The following is a 24198-nucleotide window of genomic DNA, read 5'->3' as shown; positions in this document are numbered from 1 at the left end:
AAAATCCCAGCCTAAATACATAACTACTTCTAAGCTACATTTACAACCCATTACCTTTGATAACAAATGCTTCAGTCACCAGGCGCAGATGGTACAAAGGTTCATTTTCTATGGAGATGTCATCAATTCTTGTTCTGGCATACATGCTGACTGCATCCCTGTAGGATCCTTCCACATAATGGAGCTTCCCAAGGATCAACACTGCTTCAGTCATATATTTAGGCTGGAAAAATAAAGGTTTTTCTGTGGTGAGATACGTGGACAGCAAAACAGCATTACCTCAGAGAAAACTGTGTGCTAGACATAAAGCAAAAAATCAAGAACATCTGTTAGGAATACTCTAGGTCTATAGTAACTCCTCGTTTAACGTAGTTATGTTCCTGAAAAATGTGACTTTAAGTGAAATGATGTTAAGCGAATCCAATTGCCCCATAAGAATTAATGTAAATGGGGGGGGTTAGGTTCCAGGGAAATTTTTTTCACCAGACAAAAGACTATATTACAGATACACATATATACACACATACATACACACACACACACACACACACAGAAAAACAATTTAATAATGGTACACAGCGATGATGATTGTGAAGTTTGGTTGAGATGATGAAGTCAGAGGGTGGGATATTTCCCAGGGAATGCCTTACTGCTAAATGATGAACTAGCAATTGGCTGAGCCCTCAAGGGTTACTTCATTGTTGTTAAAGTAGCCTCATACTCTACAAGGCAGCACAAATGGAGGGAGGGGAGACAGCATGGCAGACAAAGACAGAGACACACATTCTGTGTGAGAAAGAGATGCTCATTGCTCCTTTAAGTACGCTGACTCCACTCTAAGTACACTGCTTGTGTAAGTAGATCAGCAAGCTGAGCAGCAAGCTCCCTCTGTCCTGAGCCCTGTTGTGTGTCCCCCTGCTCTATGGAAGATGGGGTAAGTGGGGTGCAGGAGCAGGGGGGACACCCTGACATTAGCCCTACCCCCCCACCCCCCAGCAAGCAGGAGGCTCCAGGGAGCAGCTCCAAGGCAGAGGGCAGGAGCAGCACATGGCGGTGGGGGGAGGGATAGCTGAACTGCCGGTAATTGATAGCCTGCTGGGTGGCTGCCGTACAGGGAACTTAGCGGAGCGGGGAGCTGATGTGGGGGGCTGCCGGTCCACTCTGGTTCCAAACCCCAACCAGCGAGCTGCAACTAGGGCTGCTCTTCCTGCAAGCAGTGGACAAAGCAGGCGGCTGCCAAACAACATTATAAGGGAGCATTGCGCAACTTTAAACGAGTGTGTTCCCTAATTGATCAGCAACATAACAAAACAATGTTAACAGGGACGACTTTAAGTGAGGAGTTACTGTACTTGGTCCTGCCACAGCACAGGGGGCTGGCCCTGATGACCTCTTGAAGTCCCTTTCAGCATTACATTTCTATGATTATATTTTTAGTCTCAATACTGCTGGCTTCCCCTGTAGTTAACTCTCAAAAGCTAGGCGTGGAACACAGTTGGTGGACAAAGACTCCAGCCTTAGGCTCATGCTTTCAAGTCTGAGATCAGTGGGTAATAAAGTGTTAAAAACTGCTCTGAAGCCCTGTTCTGGAACCTACAACATGGGGGCACCAGAGTTGATACCCTCACATGGATCTGGTAGAGCTATTCTATTGCACTAGCAGTTGTGGACGGCATACAGAACTGGGACAGCTTCACTGATTTTACACAGGATTTGTTTCTATTTTTTCTAGTGGGGCACTGCTCCATCTGCCCCGTGGCAAGCCCACTACAGGGATGCCCCCAGTGACCCCCTAAATGAGTCCCAAATGAGGTACAGTTTCCTCTTTTCAAATTAAAGAACAGAAATCCATTTCCAGCCTTCTTTCCCTATCCCAGCTGGCATGACACAGGGAATAGTGCAGCCCCAGAATCACAGTAACTATGTGCCTCCTGCAGCCCCCCCCGGGGAAAACAGGGCCAGGGATATGCATGCCTGATGGGGAAACGTGAGAAGCTAATTTGTTTATGCTCCTCACTCCCCAAGTAGCTCTGGACCACAGTGAATGCAGGACCTCTCTGTACCCCACTACAGTGTGCACATAGTAACAATGAGGAGGGGCAAATCTAATACATGGTCAATTTATGTGGCCTATTGGAAATGTAAGTGCCCTGAAAAAGAACAATAATTAGTTTGTGACCTCCATTGTGTCTCTGATGTATAAACAAGGCTCAGAAGGTCTGAGGATTTTGTTTCTTTGTTTTGCTTTTAACTTCTTGGATTTTTACATTGAAATTTAAATCTTGTCTCCCCATTTTCCTCAGAAAGTTCTCTGTTCATCCACAGAGTCTAACAGGATGATGACATTGCAAGTACCTAGGCACTGAAACCTAAATAACTAATAAGAGGGAAAGCACCAGTCACTTTTGAAAATCTTGGCCCAAGTATCTACAAATACATTGAAATAAATGCAAAATGAGGGCCTTCTGCAACATTCACAAGATCAGGCCCTTAAACAGATTGAAGCAAGTCCAGGATTTCAGACTATGTTTTTTTTCAATCCTTCAAAGCAAGTTGTATAAGCATGATGTGTCCCATAATGTAGCAAATTCCTATCCTCTCAGCCAACTCTTTTCAAACGATTGCCAGAAAAAAATTAATGTGCATCAGTAAATGAGCATATAATTTACTCTACTACTCCAAAAAAGGGATTCTTCCAACTGAAGATACCGCAAAGAAATAACGAATGGGACATTAATGACATGTTAAGGAGCACAGAACTGTGTGTAAGAAACAGGTGGCCACAGATAAATGATGCAGATGTTTTGTATTTCTGTCTAACAACTATACCACAGTAGCATCAACATGATAACGATTTGCGTCTACTGAGAGTACTTACTAGTAATTTTCCTCTGTTTAGAATACCGGTCAAATACTTTTTGGCTTTACTCATTTTTGGCTCATTCTTTTCCATTAATGGAATGGAGTCCTTTATTTTGGCAAGGTTTTCCTTTAAACACTGCTCCAGAAGGGCCTCTGCGAGCAGCAGATTCCCATAGTCCACTGAAAGACACAGAAGAAGGAATAAGAGAAGTCACGTAGTGCTGTATTCCCATCTATCGTAGGATAGAAAAACAAACAGAGTATCTTGTCCAACTGTATAATATTACCCTTATCTAAGGGGTTCAAATGTAAGTACAGGAAGATGATATTAGACTATAAAGAGACTGAGGATTCTTCTGCTTATTGGAAATGTTAGTTTCCTACCAAAAAAAAAAAAAAAAATAGAGGAAAAAAGGCAAAACTTTTTTTCCATTTTCATCTGAAGATATCTTTTCAAGTGGGGGCATTTACTTTTGTAGCAGACTTCACTATATTGCCATCACTAATTCAGCTGTTGAAAACAGGGTTTCACAGTGGAAATTTTGAAGGGCTAATAATTTAGGGCAAAATTCAGCATAGCACCTAAATACATGCTTAATTTTACATATGTACAAGCATGTATTATATGTGCAAGTGCTTTGCTAAATCAGGACCCTGGCTGTAGAAAATTGGTTGAGATCTGTATGCCAAGTTTCAGATATGTCAAAAACAATTTTTTTTGTAAAAATAAAGTAAAAGAACCAAACAAACAAACAAAAAACCCACTAAATCCCGCAGTTAAACTAAAGACAAGTTTGGAGCTTGATTCTGCAAAATAATTAGTGCAAGCATAACTCTTATTACCAAATGTAAGATCCCATCCTGTGAACAGTTACGCACATGAATAATTTACAAATAGTCTTAGTAGCTTCATTCAACATGACTGTTCATATGAGTCAAGTATCTCACATTCCACAGTGTTTGCAGAATAAATAAATCATTGAGATTACTCACAGAAGTAAGCGTTAATGTTAGTAAGATCTCATGTTAATATTTAAGGGTCAAACCTTTTCATTGTTCATATATAAATCAAAGGCCCAAGCCTGCATTGCATGTGCACTTAAAATTCCAAATCTAGGGAATCTTCAATACACAGAGAATGCAGGAACAAATCTTTTTTTTATTTAATATTTTTAATTTACAAGACAATTTTTAAAACACTAATAGTATTACAGATATGATATTTTTGCTACACAGAAAAATAGAAACCAATCTGACATTAAGACCGAGTTTTCTTGGGTGTTTTGTTTTTCTTTTTTACAAAGCATATTCAGTTGCTTTCTTAATTTGTGAATGCGGTTACTGCATCTGCAAAAGGCCAATTAGATACATAACTGCCCTTTTGTGAACGCACAATTACCTAATTTGTTTGAACAATCACAGTAAATACTTTTATATATTAGGGTCGCAATTACATGCACATTTTTAATAATCAGGTCCTAATAATCAGAGTTACTTAGCATGCTCACACATATTTTCCCCAGCTGTGTAAGAAGACTTCACGTCACTACACATTGTCATTTTACATTCAGTAAAGTCAGTACATTACTTTACAAAACCACAGAAATATATAAACACACAAAAAATAGACAGTAAATATATATATATAAAAATAGTAAATAAAAGTATATCTCACACACACACACATACTGTACTTATACACAAAAACTGCCACAGCATTTTACAAAAATTCCATCCTGACACTGCAGTTTATAAAAACACTACAGAGGCATGATATTAGAATTTTTTCTTTACAGAATGTTTTTCACATTGCAGGGACACTCCCTTGTTACCATAGGACCACTAAAAAGTGCTGTACCTCTGGAACTGATTCATTCTTTAGTCAGAGAAATGAAACTAGAGATTTTCTCCTTCATAACTACCAAGTGACAATGTCTTGGCAGGAGACAATTTTTAAACTGATAAAACCTGACATTATCCCTTTAAGTAAAAAATAATACATTACAAAAAAAATCTCACCACTGATTCTGGCCCTGACACCTGTTATCAGAGCCACACAGTGAACCCTTGTGCCTGTGCAAAGCCCCAGTGAAATCAGTGCAGCTCCACATAGGCACAAAGGTCTGCAACACAGATTGAACTGCAGGGCTGGAGCCTGTAGTCTTACTAATTCTACATCCAAACAAAATATATTTTTAAAGAATTGCAGTTGTGAAAACAAGCCCAAATACATCAAACAATTTCCCTGCTCAAAAAGGCACTGCCTTTGAAGAACTCTATGGCCCCATCCTGCAGACACTTTTGCATGCGAGTAACTTTACTCACACAAATAGTCCCATCAACTTCAACAGTGGTACCAGTATCAAGTCACAGGATCAGGTCCATTTTGTTTGGTTTCTTAAAAAAGAAGTCATTTTTAGCAAGAGTCTAGATCAGATCATTTACTTATCCTTACAAATTCCAAAATCTTTGTCTACTATGGTGTTAATAAAGTAGCCCAGCGCTCCACCCATGAACAATTTGATAACAAAGCAGTGTGTCCTGTCAATGGGATGAAAACATTGGCAGGAAAGAGATAATAAAAATATAATTTCTATTTAGAACTTACACTACCTTGACTGCTTTGGTTGGGGTGGAGGGCATCAGAACATCATAACAACACATGATACATTTAAATAAGAGAGCATCCTCAACAAACATAAGAAATAAAATGATCTAAGAGGGTCCAGAAAGGAGGGAGAAAACAAATATAACGCCCACAGTGGTCACACTTTCATAGATTTTTTTTCAGGTGTGGTGAAATGAGATGGATTTCAGGGGTCGAGACCTCCACAGTTTAGACCCCGTCACAACAGAGACCAGATCATCTATCTATTTACGAATCGATGGCAGGTAGTATCTGAGCCCAGATAACTAGCAGGCTGAAGATCGAGGAAGAGGTCTCAGATATACAGATTTTGCTGTAACTCTTACAAAGGAGGTATCAAAGAACAATGAGCATAAAAATCACTTTGGCCCCAAACTTGCAAACACACACACGCACACAGGAGTGGGGTGGGGAGGCAGGAGGTGAGAAGGGGTGGGGTGAGGAGGTGAATGGCAAGCCAGCAGCAGGGTGAGGAGGGCGGGTGGGGGTCTGGCTTCAAGCGGGGATGGAGTGAGGAGGGCGGGTGGGGGTCCGGCTGAGAGCAGGGGGAGTGGGAGCCACCAGCGAACAAGAGTTCTCACGGAGGGCAGGGGGTGTCTGTAGCAGGGGAGTGAGGAGGCAAGTGGCGGGTGAGAAGTGGGTGCATAGGCAGTGGGTGGAGCCCCACTTTGGGGAGGCTAGCCCCCGACTTCACCCCTTCTGCCTGCACTCCCACCCTCGGCAGCTGGAGCCCCGAGACCCCCTACGCCTGGAGCCACAAGCCCCCTGCCCTGAGAAGCCCTGAGCACCCCTTCCCCCACGACCAGAGGAGCCCTGGGCTGGCCGAAACCCTGAGACCCGCCCCCCCCCGACACCTGCCCGGAGGAGGCCCAGGCTGGCGAAGCCCAGAAGATCTCTGCCCACTCATCCAAGGGAGCTCCGGGCTGGCTAAAACCCTGAGCTCCCCAACCTGCCCGAAGCAGCCCCGGGCCAGCCACAGCCATGTCTCCTGTCCCGTCCCCTCCCCTCCCCAGACCCAAGCCACCCAGATGTGTTTTTCCTTATTATTTAGACTTCTATTATGTAAAAGCATTTTTAAATTTACTTCAGAATTGTTATACAGACTTTTACCAAAAAAGCACAAGAAACAATCATAAAAAAGACAAGAACGTGCACAGCATCATATTTGTATTTCTATTCTGTTGGGTTTTTTTGCAGGCTCAATAATAAAAATCATGCACCATTATCTCTATTCTTTACCGGACCTAACCAAACCTTACATAAATAAATTACAATGACTTTGATGTATATGTGCGCATATTAACTTTAGGAAAAAATAAATAATTTTAGGAAAAAGTGTAAGTGCAGCCAACACCAAAAAATTTGTTCCAAGAACCCTTGGTCTAAAGCGTGGCCAAGATAAACATAGCCACACAATCTTTCCAAATGCTAGAGAGAGAGCAGTTTGCAGATGAGTTCATTCTGGATATTCTCTAAGGTTCTGGGTGAGCAAATCTTAACAGGATGTGTGTTCAAACAAAATGAATCATCCCAGCAGTCACTAGTCTCCTCCCCACTTAGATATGCAGCATGAAAAAAGAAAGGGGCAAATCTTTTACAGGTATATGCTTGCTGAGCTAGATAAACCAATTTCCGCCCTGAGCTATACCGATGAAAACCCACTAATTCCATCAGTGGTGCATAGGAATAAATGAAGGCTGAATTTTGCCATGAGTTTTGTTTGCTTTTTTAAATTATTATTTCCCTTAAGATTGCAGATTAGTCTCTCCTTCTTGCAGGTTCACATTTTGGGTCTCTCTGCTCCTCCTGTTGTCAAGTACCACGACCAGCTTTACAAAGACAGGTGAATCATTGTAACTGCATGACTACATACAAAGGCACTCACTCTTCTGGGAGTATTTTTCCTCCTTCCACGTTTTGAGACAGTCTGCCCTGCTCAAGAGCGAGACCCTTAGCACACACTCTAGAATTTCCTTCCACAGGAGGAGTAAGAGACCAGGCCAGCTGCTAAAAACCATCCCTGTTCAACCTCTTTGGAGCAGGGACTTCATTTATTGTATGTTTGTACAGCACCTAGCACAACAAGGCCCAGCTTGGTTGTGGCCTTAAGGCACTACTGCAATATATATGTTTTTGCTCTAGTTTATAAAACTAAGTGGATCTCCACTTCTCCGCTTGCAAAGGACATATCTCGACTCAGCCATGAGCCAAAGCTTCCAATGAGCTACTCTCCAATTCCCAATTTAGCCATTTCCTGATCAAACCAGCTAAATACACTGGCGAGCTAGTGGTTCATGGCAAAAAATATATATATATAGTGACAGGTTTCAGAGTAGCAGCTGTGTTAGTCTGTATTCGCAAAAAGAAAAGGAGGACTTGTGGCACCTTAGAGACTAGCCAATTTATTTGAGCATAAGCTTTCGCGTGCTCAAATAAATTTGTTAGTCTCTAAGGTGCCACAAGTCCTCCTTTTCTTTTTATACACATAGTAGTTACAGACACAAGCCACAGGTTTGTTGTCTGGATACCCCTAGAGAGTCCCTTAGATCACTCTGTGCAAGCAGGAGACAAACTCCACACACGTACGCTAATGTGGGCGAAAATCCCACAAAACCCACTGCTATCAGCACCCCGCTGGGGAGCCCCACCAGGACCCGGCCCGTTTCAGGGGCTGAGGAAAGGTCAGTCCGTGCTCGGGGCTGGGGCGCACGCACACAGCAGCCAGGCGGCGCCCAAACAGCTGGGGAGGCTGGCTTCCCAGCCGTGCTCTGCCCGCGGGATGGGGCGGCGGGGCTCGGCACGGGTCCGCAGCGCCGCTGGCTCCAGGGCTCGGCCGGCCGGCGAGACCGCCGGTGCACGGGCAGCTCGGAGCCCGGCGGGGATCGCCCGCTCAGCCTCACTCACCGGAGTCCTGCGCGTCCCCGGCCCCTTTCCGCGGGGGGCTGGCCGCGGGCAGCAGCAGCTGCCTCACCAGCTCGGGCAGCCTGTCCCACTGACACTCCGCCCGGCACCTCTCGATCTCCCCCTCCAGCTTCAGGTGCGAATGGGAGCCCTTCGCAGCCATTTTCGCGTTGGCGTCTCCGGTGCCGCAAGAGGGAAGTCCCTGTGGGGAACAGCCGGGCTCCCCTCCGCGCCTTGAGCACGCGCCGCGATCGCCCGGTGCATGCTGGGAAGTGAAGTTCTAGCTGCAACCCTGCGAGCCTCCGCCGCACCAGCGCCGCCGAGTTCCCGCTGCGGGGAAACACCCTCGCTTAAAGCTCCTGGGTTTGCCCGGGAACCGCTCGGCTCCCCTTTCCTCCCCTGCTCCCTCTGCTTTAGGGTGACCAGATGTCCTGATTTTATAGGGAGCATCCTGATATTGGGGACTTTTTCTCATATAGGCACCTATTACCCCCCACCCCAGTCCCGATTTTTTACACTTGCTATCTGGTCACCCTAGTCTGCTTTCCGCTCTGCGTTGCATTACTATTTGCTAACCACCCTCCCAAGGCGCTCTCCACTTCACTTACTTAGCACTTGGACCGTAACAAGCGCTAGGACTTATTATTACTGACCTGGGAGGCTGGCTCCTCTTCCTTCCCGTTTATTCCTCAAGTAAATCCCTGGACTCAAGAAAGGAGTGTGTGATAAAGGAGGAGTGAGCAGTGCTCAGAGAACAACAGCCCTCTGAGGATCAATATCCTAAAATAGCTAGGCTTCTCCATAATGATGAGGTAACTGAGGCAAAGAGAAGGGAATAATAATATTGCTTTGCTCTTCTGCTGCGCTTTCCAGCCGATGATTACAGTGTGTTTAACAAACATCAATTTATTAAAGCCTGGCAACATCCCTGTGAGGTAAGTATGATATCAGAAACAGAGACAAAAGGATTAGGTGACTTGTTCCTGATTGCACATCAAGTGTATGGCAGGGCACAGAATCCATCTCTCTCAACTTGCAGAGCTCTGCTTTGCTTGCTAGACCCTACTCCTTCCTACCAGATCGCATCCATCAGACTTTGAGGTCAACTCTTTTTATTTCCTTTCACCTGGTAATTCCTACTAGAAATCTTTGCATCCATAATAATAATCATTTAAAATGTATTAGTTATCATCCAAAGCAAGTTTTATGTTACATATACACATAATGATGCTGCTGCTAAATACATCCATCTTCTAGAAATCTAGTGCATGGTCTAAACTGTTTGTCTTCTCTGTTGGGCAGATTGTGTCCTCTCCTGTGTTTTTTATCATGCCAACCACACTGATGCCAACCACACTGATTGTACTCAGTGTACCATAAATGAAACAATAAGAAATGTTTCATTTTTTCATTCACCTAAGTGCTTAAATTTCATTCCTTCTAGGGAAGGAGACAGTGCCAGAACAAAGCTTTTGTATGCTCTGCAGTACTAGAAAAGAAATGCACGTGCGCGCACACACAAATCTGTTTTTCACATTTCTATTCCCTTAAGTTTTGACTAGAATTTTAGTGCACCTCTTAACTCTTTTAGTGCTTGCTTGGATATATATATATTCTCAGCAAAAGCTCATTTCTATATATCTTATATCCTATCACAATTCCATCACTTTCCATTCCAAGTACAGAGCATACTTCTTTGACCTGGATTTCACAAATAAAAGCACTTAAAATGTCTTCCTTCCCCGTTTTCCTGGGAGAGGACTGGCAAAGCAATCACAAGTGGTAGGTGCTAGTGACACCCCTGAATGCATCACTGGAAAGTGCTTAAGAGACTATGGTGATTGACATGGTATAAAAACCTGGATACAAATTAAATGATTAGAAAATGAAAAAAATCACAAAAATATACCCATTGGAACTTCCAGTTAAGCGTGCTGACAAATACTGTTGTATTTAGGTGATAACTGGATTGTGCTTCCTGGTGACAAGGTGATAATCTCTATTTCACACACACACAGTACGTACATGTGGAGTCAAACAGATTCTATGAGGCCAGCTCAACTCCCCCACAATCCACAATTCCCAATGCATGATTGGGACTTCACTGGAAACAGGGCTGAGAGGAAGAAGCAAGGAGCAGCTGCTATATAGGGCACGCTTCCCTAAAACAGGGATTAAAAGTCCATGAGAAAGAAAGCAAAGGAAGTTAGTGTCTGTCAGTCAAACTAGTATTAACTCCCATGGTGGAAGCAGCTATGCAACACAGCATGAGAGACTGCCATGCTCACAAGAGAGAGGGGAGACCATCTGTGCGGGGCACTTGTTTTGCATGTCTGGTCAGAAATCCCTAAGCTCGTGGCCAGTATTTAGCAAGGATCCCTGAACACATCTCCTACCCCCACCCCACTAACAGACACATATGCATTTTCTGCAATGTCGTTATATCCCCATACAACAAGGGGATGTGAAGAAAATGCACCACAATGAATTTTTGCGGTTTTTCACAAGTACATTTCCCATCCAGGGTTTTTTCTATGGCAGATTCTGGTCTAAACTTATTAGTCTAGATCCTTTATTGCCTAGCAAACATGAAACATTTTCTAGTTAATATTTTTTATACAGAAATGCATATTAACTATATTGAGACATATGTGAATTAAAATTGTGAGCAAAAGTTTGGCTACGTTGAAGTCAATGGCAAAACTCCAAGTGACTTCAGTGGGGCTAGGACTTCACCCAGTAAATTGACATGGCCACGTGGACCTAGAGGTTGTGAATCAGGGTGCAAGGATGCTAAATTCCTACCTCACAACTGTAGAGTTTTCAATAATGATACAGTTTGCACGCATATTTATTACACCCCACAAAACTACCCCCACAACAAACATGGCTGCCTCAACTTCTCATTTTCTGACAGTTAAAAGCAAACATTTAAAATCCAACTGTATTTTAAAAAACACTGTATCTGTTGATTAACTACTTCAGTATAATAATGAGTACTTTCTGTTCTTCCAGTAATGTGTGTGTGTGTTCTGGAATAAAAAATCTTAAACTCTTGAGGTCTATTTCACTCCGGAAGTGGTTATTAACTTGAAAACAGGAAACACCCATAATGTATCTAGTACTGAAAAGTTTAAATATAAGAACTGTTAGACAATTTAACAATTGGGGGAAAGAGAGGTAGAAAGAAAATGGATAGAAGGAACAGAGTGGACAGAGATATTTTCTAGAAGATATTGCTAGCCACAAAATATTACATAGGGGTCCCTAAAGGAACTTACTGATTTCATAAATTGTGATGAACCAAAAGAAAACAAAATAGCATATCATTTTTGGAATCCAGAATTGTCACAGTCTTACTGTACAAAGAAGGAAATACCTATGGTGTGGAATATCTCTAGGCACACAAGATGAAATATACTTTCTTTTAATACCTTCTCAGACTCCTACATATGTACTAGCTAAGACATTTTCAGATACATAGAATGTTGCATTGAACATTTAACTGGTTTACAAAAAATTAGGATAGCAAGTCTGGCAGAGCCTAAATGTTTGAATGAGCATCCGTACCAAACTCTAACCCTCCTAGGGTTCATCCACCACTAAGGGGTCTTAATGGTCATCCAGATTTACACTCCAAGGCAAACTGATTTCAATGGTTCTTCCAAGAATTAAGGAACTTTCCTGGCAAGAACACGTTCATCAAGAGTCAGCACTGGTGCTATTGTGATGCTGGTAGACCAGGTGCCAGCTGGACAACTGAACAACTGACATATACATAGCTGGAATTAGTCTGACTCAGTTGTGTGTTAGTATTGGTAAAACAGGTATTAGAATTCTAAGAATGTGTTTAGTGTTTAGACTTTATGCCAGGGGTGGGCAAACTTTTTGGCCCGAAAGCCACATCTGGGTATGGAAATTGTATGGCAGGCCATGAATGCTCACAAAATTGGGGGTTGGGGTGCAGAAGAGGGTGAGGGATTCAGGTGGGGGTCCGGGCTCTGGGGTGAGGCCAGAAAAGAGGAGTTCAGGGTGCAGGAGGGGGCTCTGGGCTGGAGCAGGGGGTTGGAGTGCGGGGGTGAGGGCTCCGGCTGGGGGTGCGGGCTCTGGGGATGAGGGGTTGGGGTTGCAGGAGGGTGCTCTGGGCTGAGACCAAGGGGTTCGGAGGATGGGATGGGGATCGGGGTGGGGCAAGAGTCTGGGGCACGTGAGGGAGGCAGGGGTGCAGGCTCTGGGGGGCACTTACTTCAAGCAGCTCTCAGAAGCAGCGGCAGGTCCCCCCTCCGGCTCCTACGCGGAGCAGCAGCCAGGAAGCTCTGTGCGCTGCCTGGCAGCTCTGCGTGCTGCCCCATCCGCAGGCACCAGCCCTGCAGCTCCCATTGGTCATGGTTCCTGGCCAATGGGAGCTGTGGGGGCAGCATGTGGAGCCCTCTGGCTGCCCCTATGTGTAGGAGCCAGAGCGGGGACATGCCACTGCTTCTGGGAGCTGCGTGGAGCGAGGCAAGCTCCCGACCCTGCTCCCTGGCTGGAGCAGGGCAAGACTCAGACCACGCTCCCCGGCAGGAACTCGAGGGCCGGATTAAAATATCTGGAGGACAGGATGTGGCCCCTGGGCCATAGTTTGCCTACCCCTGCTTTATGCAATGCTTGTATGTTGCTGCATGCTTTAATCTCACTTATAACATAGGTATCTCACATTATAAGGTAATATTTCAGCATTTGCATTGTAAGCCTCTAGATCACCTCCCAGGAGAGAGACATTAACTAGTGTAAAGTGCTGATCTCTTATAGAAGGTGTTACATCCTAGCCGACAAGGAAGGACTATCAACAACAGATGGACTAGAATGGAACATTGAAGAGGTCAAAAAACTTTGTTGTTTACTCTCTCCTGCCCCAGAACATGAAGATGAGTCTTGCAAGTGAATTTCTCCCATCAGCTGAGTTTGCAGCTTAAAACAGAGTGGGGAAGATGGACTAAAACCCCCTAACAAGGAGGAACTGTATCTTTATGCTGCTTGGACTCAGGGCAACAGGAATTACTAGGCATAAACAAAAGATCCCCAGTGCTTAGCCTGGGTTAGCCCTAAAGTGCTTGCTTATCATAGAAGCTTCCATTACGTTGGAAACTTAATATTGTAACTCATTTTTGTATGTATGTTTACCTGCTTATCCTTGTAAATAACTCTTTAATTTTCCTATATATCTTTACATAGTCTATTATAGGACTGGTTACAAGCATTGTCTTTGGTGTGAGAACTAAAGTGCAACTGACCTGGGGTAAGTGACTGATCTTTTAGGACTGGGAGTAAGCTGAATATTGCTGTGATCCTTGGCAAGAGACCATCTATCACAAAGGTAGGCTTACTACGGTGGCAAGACAAATCAGAGTACCCCAGCAGACTGTCTGTGACTCTATGTTAAGGCTATTATAGTGCCTGAGGAATTTACACTTGATGAGTGGTTGGTGAAATCCAAGTATAGCACTCAAAACCAGTTTGGGGTTTGAGCCCTTTTTCCAAAGTCTGCCCTGAGGTTGGCACTAGTACTCTTGAGACACTGCAGGACAGCTTGACAGCTATACTTTCAATCTGGTCTTTCCCTCATTACTATATCTGGCTCATAAATGAGCATTAGTCAATAAAGCTAGTCTAATAACTAACAGAGAACAATGTGATGAATGCTTACAAAAGCAAAAAGACTGAACAGACTTCTTGAGAGAGTCAAGATTCCTAGAATAAACAGGGAGTGGACTGGTACAATGTAAACAAAAGGGAACACAAGGGAGATGAGAGAATGTGATGATGCATATAAAGAATATTAAGTTAGTGATATAAGAAAGCAAAGAACATGGGAGATCACATGTGAAGCAGCCAAACTAGCATGCTCCAGAAACATGATAAACACAACCATCAACTATAACATGAAGGGTGAGGAGCTTCTAGAACCAATGACAAAAAAACAAGACCAAACATGCACACAGAGTATGAGGGAGAAAAAATCCACACTAGAGTTGAAAAAAGTCCCCAAAACAGTGGTACGCCAACCTTCATACACAAACCAAAGCCATTTGCTGTGACGGGATGACCTGTCCCACTTAGTAGATTATGCAGATGTTCAAAATATGGCAGTATATGCCTTGCTGGGCATGGCAGGGCTCTGCAGGCTTGGTGCCCCCTTGCCGGGGCTGGGATGTAAATGGTCACACTCTCCCATTGCAGACGGTCACCGCTCTCCGTTCCAACCTGCCTTGCCCAGCACTGGAATCGGTACCAAGCAGAGCCTGCCTACAAAACTGGAACAGATGCTGTGAATGTTCTTCTTTTATGCGTGTTTCAATGGAATTTTTCAAACTGGGCCATGCACAGTGACATCCCCGCTCCTGACTCATGGGCACTGTGGCAACAGTGTGGCAACCAGGGCTGGGCTTGTACCACTCTTGGCTTCCTGCAGACTCAGGCAGCCACAGGCCTGGGACACCTTGTGGGGGGGCGTGGCGGGGAACAGGACCCAAAACCAGCAGTGCTGGCAGAGTGGCCTAAGACGGCTCAGGACAAAGCAGTGCCCAGAGCCACAGCCCCGCCTTGGGGGTGCCAGAGCCCCACCCCCGGGATACACAGCCGCGCCCACTTGACCACAAGCCGCACCGCTGGGGAGAGGTGCAGGCACAGGAGACCAAGGTGGGGGAGGAGTCATACTGGGAAAGGGCGGGAGGGGTGGAGTCACGGAGGAGGCGGGGCACTCAAGAGGGGGCGTGTCATGCCGAGCACCTGACCCCTCCCCTCTGCCCCACCTGTCCCTTTGTTTTCGTTACACGTGGAATTTCCAGGAGCCGTGACGTTCCCCCAGCCTGGGCAGACGGAAGCCAATGAGCGGGAGGGGGCGGGGCAGGACGCCAGCGTGCGTCGGGTCAAAGATGACCCTGGGGATGGTGGCCGACCTGGCCCAATCCCGCTCGCACCTGCCCGTGACTTAGCGCCCTGTCCTGGGACATTCTACCTGCGCAGCGGTGAGTGCGGGGCCGTTCCTCACACGGCGGAGAGTCGTGTTTGGGGGGGGCTGGAGGAGCCGCCCCCTCCACACCGCTCAGAGGCGGGGACCGACCGCCAGCCGGGCTCAGCTCGGGCGCGAGGAGTTTGTGGCGGGCCTGCGGCAGGGGGCAGGAACCTGCCTCTGCCCGTCCGCTCCCTCTGGTCTCCCGCGCTGGGTGCCCCCCACGTCGGGCAAGGCGTTGTCCCGGGGCGAGAGGCGCGCGGGGAGCCAGCCCAAGCGACTCGCCCAGGGGCTATGGCAGAGCTCTGGTCAGGCGGGGCCCAGCCCGTGTTCTGTCCCCTGCCGTTGGGGGGCAGGAGGAGGGCAGATGGCAGCACCGCCGTTGGGTGAGGCCTCAGGGCCGCGAGGGGGGTGTTTGCGGGGTGCCTAGCAGCAGGAGTAGGGCTAGAGTAACACGTAGATGGAAACGTACCGTGGCGCTGCCTTTTGGCCCTGGCAGCGAAAGCAATTAACCGAAACGAACGAATGAACCTGCAGTCATTGCTCACATGCCTCCTGGTCACTTTTCCTGCTAACTGTTCGCAAATTGTAGTGAGGCTGAGTAGTGACGCTGTAGTTCTATTTTTTTTACAAAGCTTCAATTCATGAAGGCGAACGTCTGGATTTCAGTGCATTTTCAACAGGCATCTCCCTTACAAGCTAGCAGTAGCCGATGTTCAGGATTCTCTGTCAAATTCTCTTCTGGTGTAAGTGAATTGAAGTCAGGGGAGTTATGTCTGCAGAAAACTTGGTCCTCTTTTATTCTCCGTTTACAGCTGGGGAAACCGAAGCAGAGAATTTGAGAGTTGCCATATATCCTGTATCAGAGTAGCAGCCGTGTTAGTCTGTATCCGCAAAAAGAAAAGGAGTACTCGTGGCACCTTAGAGACGATGCCACAAGTACTCCTCTTCTTTTTGCATATAGCATGTAGTGAATCAGTGGCAGAGGTGACAATAGAACTTAGGCTTTCCTGGACCCTAGTTCTTGTTTAACTGAAGGTGGTTTTGTTTGTTTTTAAACCCATGTAGTTAGATCATTCTAAACGGCTTTGTGGACACTCTTCTGTCATAAAAATTACTTATTTCAGTTAAACTGTTCCTGAGTGTCAGAAACTAAACACATCAGTCATGTGTATATCTGAATAATAGTTTGTATCAGTGTAAAGTATAACAGTTTAAATTCACACCTTCTGTAACTATGAGCAATTATGGTGACTGTGTTAGTGTCCTCATGAAAAGGCGTCTTTTTTTCCTTGCTGTTTTTTCTGTTATCAAAGACAAAGAAGATGGTTCAGGGGAACCGTGAAGAAATATTGGTCCATTCCAAATGCCTAGTTAATAGAACTAATATTTTCATAAGTTATGCAAACTCTGTGTAGCATCCTGGCAGTAGGCCATAGAGTTGTGAAAGCTGCCATTAGTATTTGCATCTCTGGAACTCCTAGCTGACCTGCTACTGCAGCTCAAAGTGATAGCAAACCTTCTGACAAACAAATAGTAATAGCAAACAGGTAAATATCACTTTGTACTTCTATTTTAGTCCTAATTTGGTACAGGCATTGACTCTTCAGGGACGTTTCTGAAAAAGTAGATCAATATTGTTTCATGGTAGGGTTCATCTTTATAACTTTTGTCTTAGTTCTTATTAATACATTCGACCACTTAAAGCCATTCTGTATCAAGCACTTATTTTGCTTTCACCTATATTAAATTCCATTCATTATGTCATGATTTTAATGATTTATACTTTTTCCATGAGAAAGCAACATTAATAAGTGCCAAGTGTTTCAGTAGTGTGCCAAATTTTTATACTTAATTACGTATTATATCTCCTAGGAAAATACTGGAAACATCACCCTAGAATTTGGGTAGTAGCACTACATTTTCAAAATAGCCACTTTGTCATTGAACAGAGCCACAAAAGAATTGAAACAAAGACTACACTAACATATGAACTCTAAACAACTTTATAATGCACTGTTGGTTAATAAGATTCATTAATATAGCTTAATAAAACTTTGAATTATGACAATCAAAGCTATCAGTTTAAAAAATTCTGTTTCTATAGCTGTCTGTCCTAGTTTTAAACTGGTATTGGAGTATTTCCACTGCTGCTTTGTTTTTTTAAATATTTCCAGTAGTGTTTATGATGTCACGCAACTCCTTTATTCAAACCTAAGAAAGGAGACCTACTCGGACTAACTGAGATTTTAAGAAAATACTGTAAAATGCATCTAGGTGAAGTTGCTGTGGCTCTTTGACTAGAAGACCTTTACAGAGTCACAAGTAATTGTTGTGGCTTTGGCTTCTGGAAAGATTAGCAGCTGCACATTCCCAGCCTGAAAATGTAGTTTCTGAGAATTATCACAGATGGGTTTTTTTAATTGGCATTTGGCGAGACTGAAGAAATTTTTGGTAGCAGTCCTTCTGTTTTCTGCTGGGGAAAGTACTAGACAATACACCCAATTTTATTGCCTAGCACAAAAGGTGTGATTTTTAAGTAGTATTAATGAAAAATATACTTGCATCCTACAATTTAATAGGGATTTTATATGCCCATTATGTTCATTACATTGAAAATCTTGCATTTTATTGAGTGTATTTTTCATATGTATTAATGTATATATTTTCCTCTTGCTAGGAGATCATGATGGCTTCAAGGATGTTTAGTGTGTATTTGCTATTCTGCCTAGTGACTGCGTTCTTGATCTCCTCTGTAGCTGAGAAGCATGTAGAGGAGAGTCATCAAGCAAATATTCGCCTTGATAAGAACCTAGTACAAGACAAAGAGTATGTATTTTGCATTCTGTAAATGTAAACTTGTATTGCTCAATGATTCACTTTGAACTTGGAGACTCCACTATACAGTGGGACTCGGGGACCTGCTAGCCCTGTCTACACAGTATGGAGAATCTATTAGCCAAAACTGTTGTTTCTTGTATATACTGGCCATGGAAAACATTCTGGGAGGAAGTGTGTATTATGAACACTTACAGGGTGAGATTCTCATCCTCTCTCCTCTTTACAGTGGATAGAAGAACCAGATCATCATAAAGAGGCCCTAAAAGCTGATGGGGCGGGGAGGGGGAATTCACCCAGTACAGGCTGTGTGGAAGACTGGCATAAGGAGAGAGCCTTCGGAGGCTACTGTAACTTAGACAGGCGCCCACCACTGTCTAAATTATATCAAAGATCTCTCTAGCCCCTGTAGCATAACAGGATCAAGAGGGCACAATGGTGGCTTAAAACCACCATACACTCGCAGACCAGGGGGAGAGCTGTTCTGTTCCACATCTCTAAGAGGCTCCACACAGAATCTTATCCAAAGTGTTGTAGACTATTTTCCTGATCAAAGAACAGTTAAATATAAACAGGCTTTTAAATATTAACTAGCTGGCATTATTTTCTATTTTCAGCCACATCATGGAACACTTAGAAGGTGTAATTGACAAACCAGAATCTGAGATGTCCCCACAGGAGTTGCAGCTCCATTACTTCAAAATGCATGATTATGATGGCAATAATTTGCTTGATGGATTAGAACTTGCCACTGCTATATCACATGTACATAAAGAGGTGAGCAGTATTTATAACAGCCCATGTGGCTCTTCAAAATAATGAGTACTCAAAAGTAGCTCCAATTAGAACATGTATTTTCTGTATAGTCAGATTTTCTGTAATATCAGTCTTGTTTTGTTTTATGAAAGTACTAAGTAAACCATATCTGTAACTTTACAATCAGTGCTCCAGAAAGGCCCTATCCTAGCTTAGGGCATGTCTATACTACCTGCTGTATCGGCGGGCAGCGATCAATCCAGCGGGGCTCGATTTATCGTGTCTAGTCTAGATGCAATAAATGGATCCCCGAGCACTCTCCCCTTGACCCCTGTACTCCACCGCCACAAGAGGCGCAGGCAGAGTCGACAGGGAGCGGCAGCAGGCGACTCACCATAGTGAAGACACCGCAGTGAATAGGTCTAAAGTACGTCAACTTCAGCTACATTATTCACGTAGCTGAAGTTGCTTAACTTAGATCGATTCCCCCCACCTAGTGTAGACCAGGGCTTCGACATTGTGGCCTGCTAGGGTGAATGTGGCCTTGAAGAGCATGATGACTATGCAGAGGAGAGAACAGCCTGGTGGGCAGGGTAGAAAGGGGGAGTTACCAGCTGTGTATGGTGTGTGGGGCCAGTATGTTACAGTGCTGTTGTGAACATGCTCTTTTGCTGCAAGTCTGTTTCTCTACCTCTTCAGGTGGGCAGCCCCTTATTTGAAGTAAGAAATTTTCACAACCCCCTTACCTTTATAGTAGGTGTATCTGATATAGGGTGTGTGTGTGTGTGTATACACACACACACACACACACGTATATACTTATTTTAAGAGCATAATAAAGAATATTTGACCTTGAAGGATAACTGTATGTGAAATGAGGGAGCCAGCTATTCTTTGCTTTTGATTGTAATACAACTTTCAACCTTCCATGGCACTGCAACTCACTGATTGAGAGAGAAACTGCTTTAACTAATATCTTTCTTTTAGGAAGGTGGTGAACACTCCCAGGCAATGAAAGAAGAAGAGTTAATTAGTCTAATTGATGATGTCTTACGAGATGATGACAAAAATAACGATGGATACATTGATTATGCTGAGTTTGCAAAATCACTGGAATAAGTTTTATTTTTTTAAATTTCTTCTAGTTATATGCAAATGTGACCCAGTATAATGTGACTTATTACTGTCTATTATAAACTAATTGTACAAACCACCCTCTGTGCTGCAGTATTCATGGTAGGAAGATATGTTCTTATTCCACTCTAATTCTTTAGGTTGAAATGTGTGGGTGTTAGTGAGGAAAGAACACTATATAAATCAGAAGTGATGGAATTACACTTGACTAAAAGTAACTAGCTATCTCAATCTTGAAAGTGCTAATATGAAAAATTACTAATTACATATGCTTCAGCCTCAGTTGGCAAACTATTTTACATTCCTAGTATAAGGATAGCGAGACAGTACACCATTTTCCTCTCTCACTTAAGAGCCCTAATTTAGAAAATGCCAGGAAAGCAAGAAAATGTGACTGCAGTGCTCCTTTACAAGAAAATTCTTCCCAGCTCCACATTAAACATAGAACTTAACAAAAATAAAACTTGTACATAAGTACAAAAATTCAGAACATAGAAATTGTAAGATAAAACAAGATTGTTGAATGTGGTTTGTGCTTGAACTTTAAATGACGATACCCTACAGAGTTCAAGTCTTTGCAAAAATATTTTTAATTGTATTTACTGGCATACCCATTTATATTTTTCAATTTCCTCCCATAGGTCAGGCTTTTCTAGAGGTAGTACTTTACTGGATTTTTCTCTACCCTAAATGGTCTTTTTAAGAAAACATAAGTATTTTTTTATTACATTTAACGCTGTAGCATTTAATAGAATAGTTTCTGAAAACTCATTTTGAAATTCATGTTATCAAACTGGCTTAATACAACATTTCTGTTTAGTTTTTTCTATACCATGAACTGGTCTTATGTTATAGTATTATTCAGCACAACCATATAGTATAAGAAGGTAATGCTGCCTTGTTAAGATTCATATTGATGTATCTTGACACACATTATGGTGTTACTTTGTATTTTTTCTAAAAATATTTCATTAACAACACTTGGAAGAGCTTAAAGATACTTGAATTATCTGCTTACGAAAATGGTCGTAAGAGTATTTTCAATGTTTTGGTTCAACAAGACTCAAGTCAAGCAGATTTAAGTATAGAAGTGATGTGCTGCTGCTTTTTTTGACACTGTCTTAAGTGTAGCTTAAAAATCTTAGTGCATCAAGCAATCAGGTTCATGAGAGAATCTAAATGCAAGCTTTTCTGTAAAGACACTTTCTGTATAAAACTATTCTTATATGGGGAAAAATGTATTTGTAAAGTTTCCTGTTTAAATGTTTGTGCAATGAAAACTGTGGGTCAGATATTCTTGTAATATTTCCTTATTTTGACAGATTTGTATAATGGCTTATGAGGGATATACAAGCAATAAAATTTTGAAGCTGATGCAATAGCTTGAAGTTGAAAGAATAATACAAGAATACTTTCCACTTAATTCTTCAGCGGAAAAAAAAAATCCACCCAATTCTACCAGCTGAATTTCCTTGCTGCCATTATTTGTATTACTGTGGTGCCTAGGGTCCTTAATCATGGAGCAGGACTGCATTATGCTAGGTGTTGTACAACATAGAACAAAAAGATGGTCTTTGCCCCCAAGGAGTTTAAGTATAAGATGAGAGCCCAACAAATGGGGAAATGCAAGGAAACAATGAGACAGTATTGATAAGCATAATAGGTAGTGACGCTAGCACACCAGCAGCCTAACCTTTTTCCCATGTACCAAAAAAAAAAAAAAAAGGAATTAAAAACCACTCTAGGGCTATGTCCCTTTTTGCTCAATAAAATCATTATTTCTGGCAGCATTAGTGTCACAATAGCAAATATTCCTTACAAAACATTAGTCTCTGTTCTTCCTGAAATATTGTGTTTTCCTGTGCACGTCTAACTCCAGCTATGTTTAGCTTCATTTTAAAAAAATAATTACAATTTAAATGGTTTAAATGAAATGTCTTTCCATTCACACCTCAGACTTTGTTCTGTTTCAGACTGTAATCTAGCTTTGAATGATCAAAGCATGCAGTACAATTACATGATTGTGCCTAAGTGGAGCAGCTATTATATGCCCATTAGATTGTGGAACCCTGAACATTGGAGTTATAGTGGCTCAGTCTCATTCATCAAGAATGCTTCATTAAATCATAGAATCTTTGACAACAGCAATGACTAGAGCCTGGCAAAGGACCTGGGTTTGAAGGTGATCTGTAAATCTAAAACTTCAAATTGAACTACTCTATCTGCTGAGTGTCAACTGCAATATTTACTGGATAGCATGTACCACATAAGCCATAACAGAGCAAGATGGATGCAGATAACATGGACAGTAGCTTTACAAAGATTCTTATCAATGAGGTTATCTTAATAAAGTGAAGAAGTCGATTCACTTTAGACAATTGAAAAAAGGAGAATCTGGGGAACTACAGACCGGTCAGCCTCACCTCAGTCCCCGGAAAAATCATGGAGCAGGTCCTCAAGGAATCCATTTTGAAGTACTTGGAGGAGAGAGAGGTGATCAGGAACAGTCGGCATGGATTCACGAAGGGCAAGTCATGCCTGACCAACCTGATTGCCTTCTATGATGAGATAACTGGCTCTGTGGATATGGGGAAAGCGGTGGATGTGATATACCTTGACTTTAGCAAAGCTTTTGATACAGTTTCTCATAGTATTCTTGCCAGCAAGTTGAAGAAGTATGGATTCGATGAATGGACTATAAAGTAGATAGAAAGCTGGCTAGATTGTTTGGTCTCAACGGATAGTGATCAACGGCTAGATGTCTAGTTGGCAGCCAGTATCAAGCAGAGTGTCCTAGGGGTCAGTCCTGGGGCTGGTTTTGTTCAACGTCTTCATTAATGATCTGGATGATGGGTTGGATTGCACCCTCAGCAAGTTTGCAGATGACACTAAGGAGTAGGTAGAGGTAAATATGCTGGAGGGTAGAGATAGGGTCCAGAGTGGCCTAGACAAATTGGAGGATTAGGCCAAAAGAGGTTCAACAAGGACAAGTGCAGAGTCCTGCACTTAGGATGGAAGAATCCCATGCAGTGCTACAGGCTGGGGACCAACTGGCTAAGCGGCAGTTCTGCAGAAAAAGACCTGGGGATTACAGTAGGATTACAGTGGGCGAGAAGCTGGATATGAGTCAGCAGTGTTCCCTTGTTGCCAAGAAGGCTAACGGCATATTGGGCTGCATTAGTAGGCGTGTTGCCAGCAGATCAAGGAAAGTGATTATTCCCCTCTATTTGGCACTAGTGAGCCCTCATCTGGGGTACTGTGTCCAGTTTTGGGCCCCCCACTACAGAAAGGATATGGACAAATTGGAGAGTCCAGGGGAAAGCAATGAAAATGATTAGAGGGCACATGACTTATGAGAAGAGGCTGTGGGAACTGGGTTTAGCTAGTCTTAAAAAGAGTGGGGACGGGGATTTGATAGCAGCCTTTAACCACCTGAAGGGGGGTTAGACTGTTCTCAGTGGTGACAAATGACAGAACAGGGAGCAATAGTCTCAGGTTACAGTGGGGGAGATCTAGGTTGAATATTAGAAAAGACGTTCACTAAGAGGGTGGTGGTGCACTGGCATGGGTTACCTAGGGAGGTGGTGGAATCTCTATCCTTGGAGTTTTTGACAAAGCCCTTGCTGGGATGATTTAGTTGGGATTGATCCTGCTTTAAGCAGGGGGTTGGACTAGATGACCTCCTGAGGTCTCTTCGGAGCCTAATCTTCTACGATTCTTCTCAGTCTACAGTTATATAAATCCTTTAAAATTGACCTCAAACGGAAAATAAAATTAAGTTAATGGCATCTTTTGCTTTGATGTATAAAGGAGGCAATTTTTTTTCCCTGTCTTTATGCTTGCTGCTTGTATTAGGAATTCAGATTTTCTTTACCCTGTTTTTCCTGAAAAACTAGGCAGCTTATATTAATAAAGCAAGAGTATCCTTAATTCAGCATACTTAAAACTGTTAACACATTTAATTCAATTTCTTTTTTTTAAAAGACAGCTGGAAGAAAAGCTGTCTTTGCTAAATATTTAACTTCCTAGTAGGGCTGTCAATCACAATTAACTCAGCGATTAACTCAAA

General features: G+C 43.2%; 2 protein-coding genes across 5 annotated transcripts in view; one reads left to right on the top strand and one right to left on the bottom strand.

Annotated features, from left to right (window-relative positions):
- TTC7A (tetratricopeptide repeat domain 7A) overlaps positions 1 to 16055 on the bottom strand; it is a 279526-nt gene extending 263471 nt beyond the window's left edge. For 2 of the 4 annotated variants that reach the window (XM_048842845.2, XM_048842847.2), the window contains exons 1-3: positions 8414 to 8654; positions 2879 to 3042; positions 55 to 223 (exon numbers count right to left, since the gene is read on the bottom strand). In XM_048842845.2, coding sequence (XP_048698802.2) covers positions 55 to 223; positions 2879 to 3042; positions 8414 to 8573 — 493 coding nt within the window. In that variant the 5' untranslated portion in view covers positions 8574 to 8654. Of the gene's footprint in view, positions 1 to 54; positions 224 to 2878; positions 3043 to 8413; positions 8655 to 9063; positions 9141 to 15873 lie in introns of those variants that run through there. The other 2 variants (XM_048842851.2, XM_075127149.1) reach the window with 2 other exon arrangements.
- MCFD2 (multiple coagulation factor deficiency 2, ER cargo receptor complex subunit) lies at positions 15267 to 21503 on the top strand. The gene is made up of 4 exons (XM_048842857.1): positions 15267 to 15417; positions 18082 to 18230; positions 18857 to 19016; positions 19983 to 21503. Exons 2-4 carry the CDS (start codon positions 18088 to 18090, stop codon positions 20112 to 20114), a joined length of 435 nt encoding a protein of 144 aa, XP_048698814.1. The 5' UTR covers positions 15267 to 15417; positions 18082 to 18087; the 3' UTR covers positions 20115 to 21503.
- Positions 21504 to 24198: the final 2695 nt, after the last annotated feature.

The sequence above is a fragment of the Caretta caretta genome, chromosome 3 (assembly GCF_965140235.1).
Source record: "Caretta caretta isolate rCarCar2 chromosome 3, rCarCar1.hap1, whole genome shotgun sequence".
NCBI lineage: Eukaryota > Metazoa > Chordata > Testudines > Cheloniidae > Caretta > Caretta caretta.
Note: the sequence above shows the minus strand (reverse complement) of the source record. Positions and strands in the feature narration are given on the sequence as shown.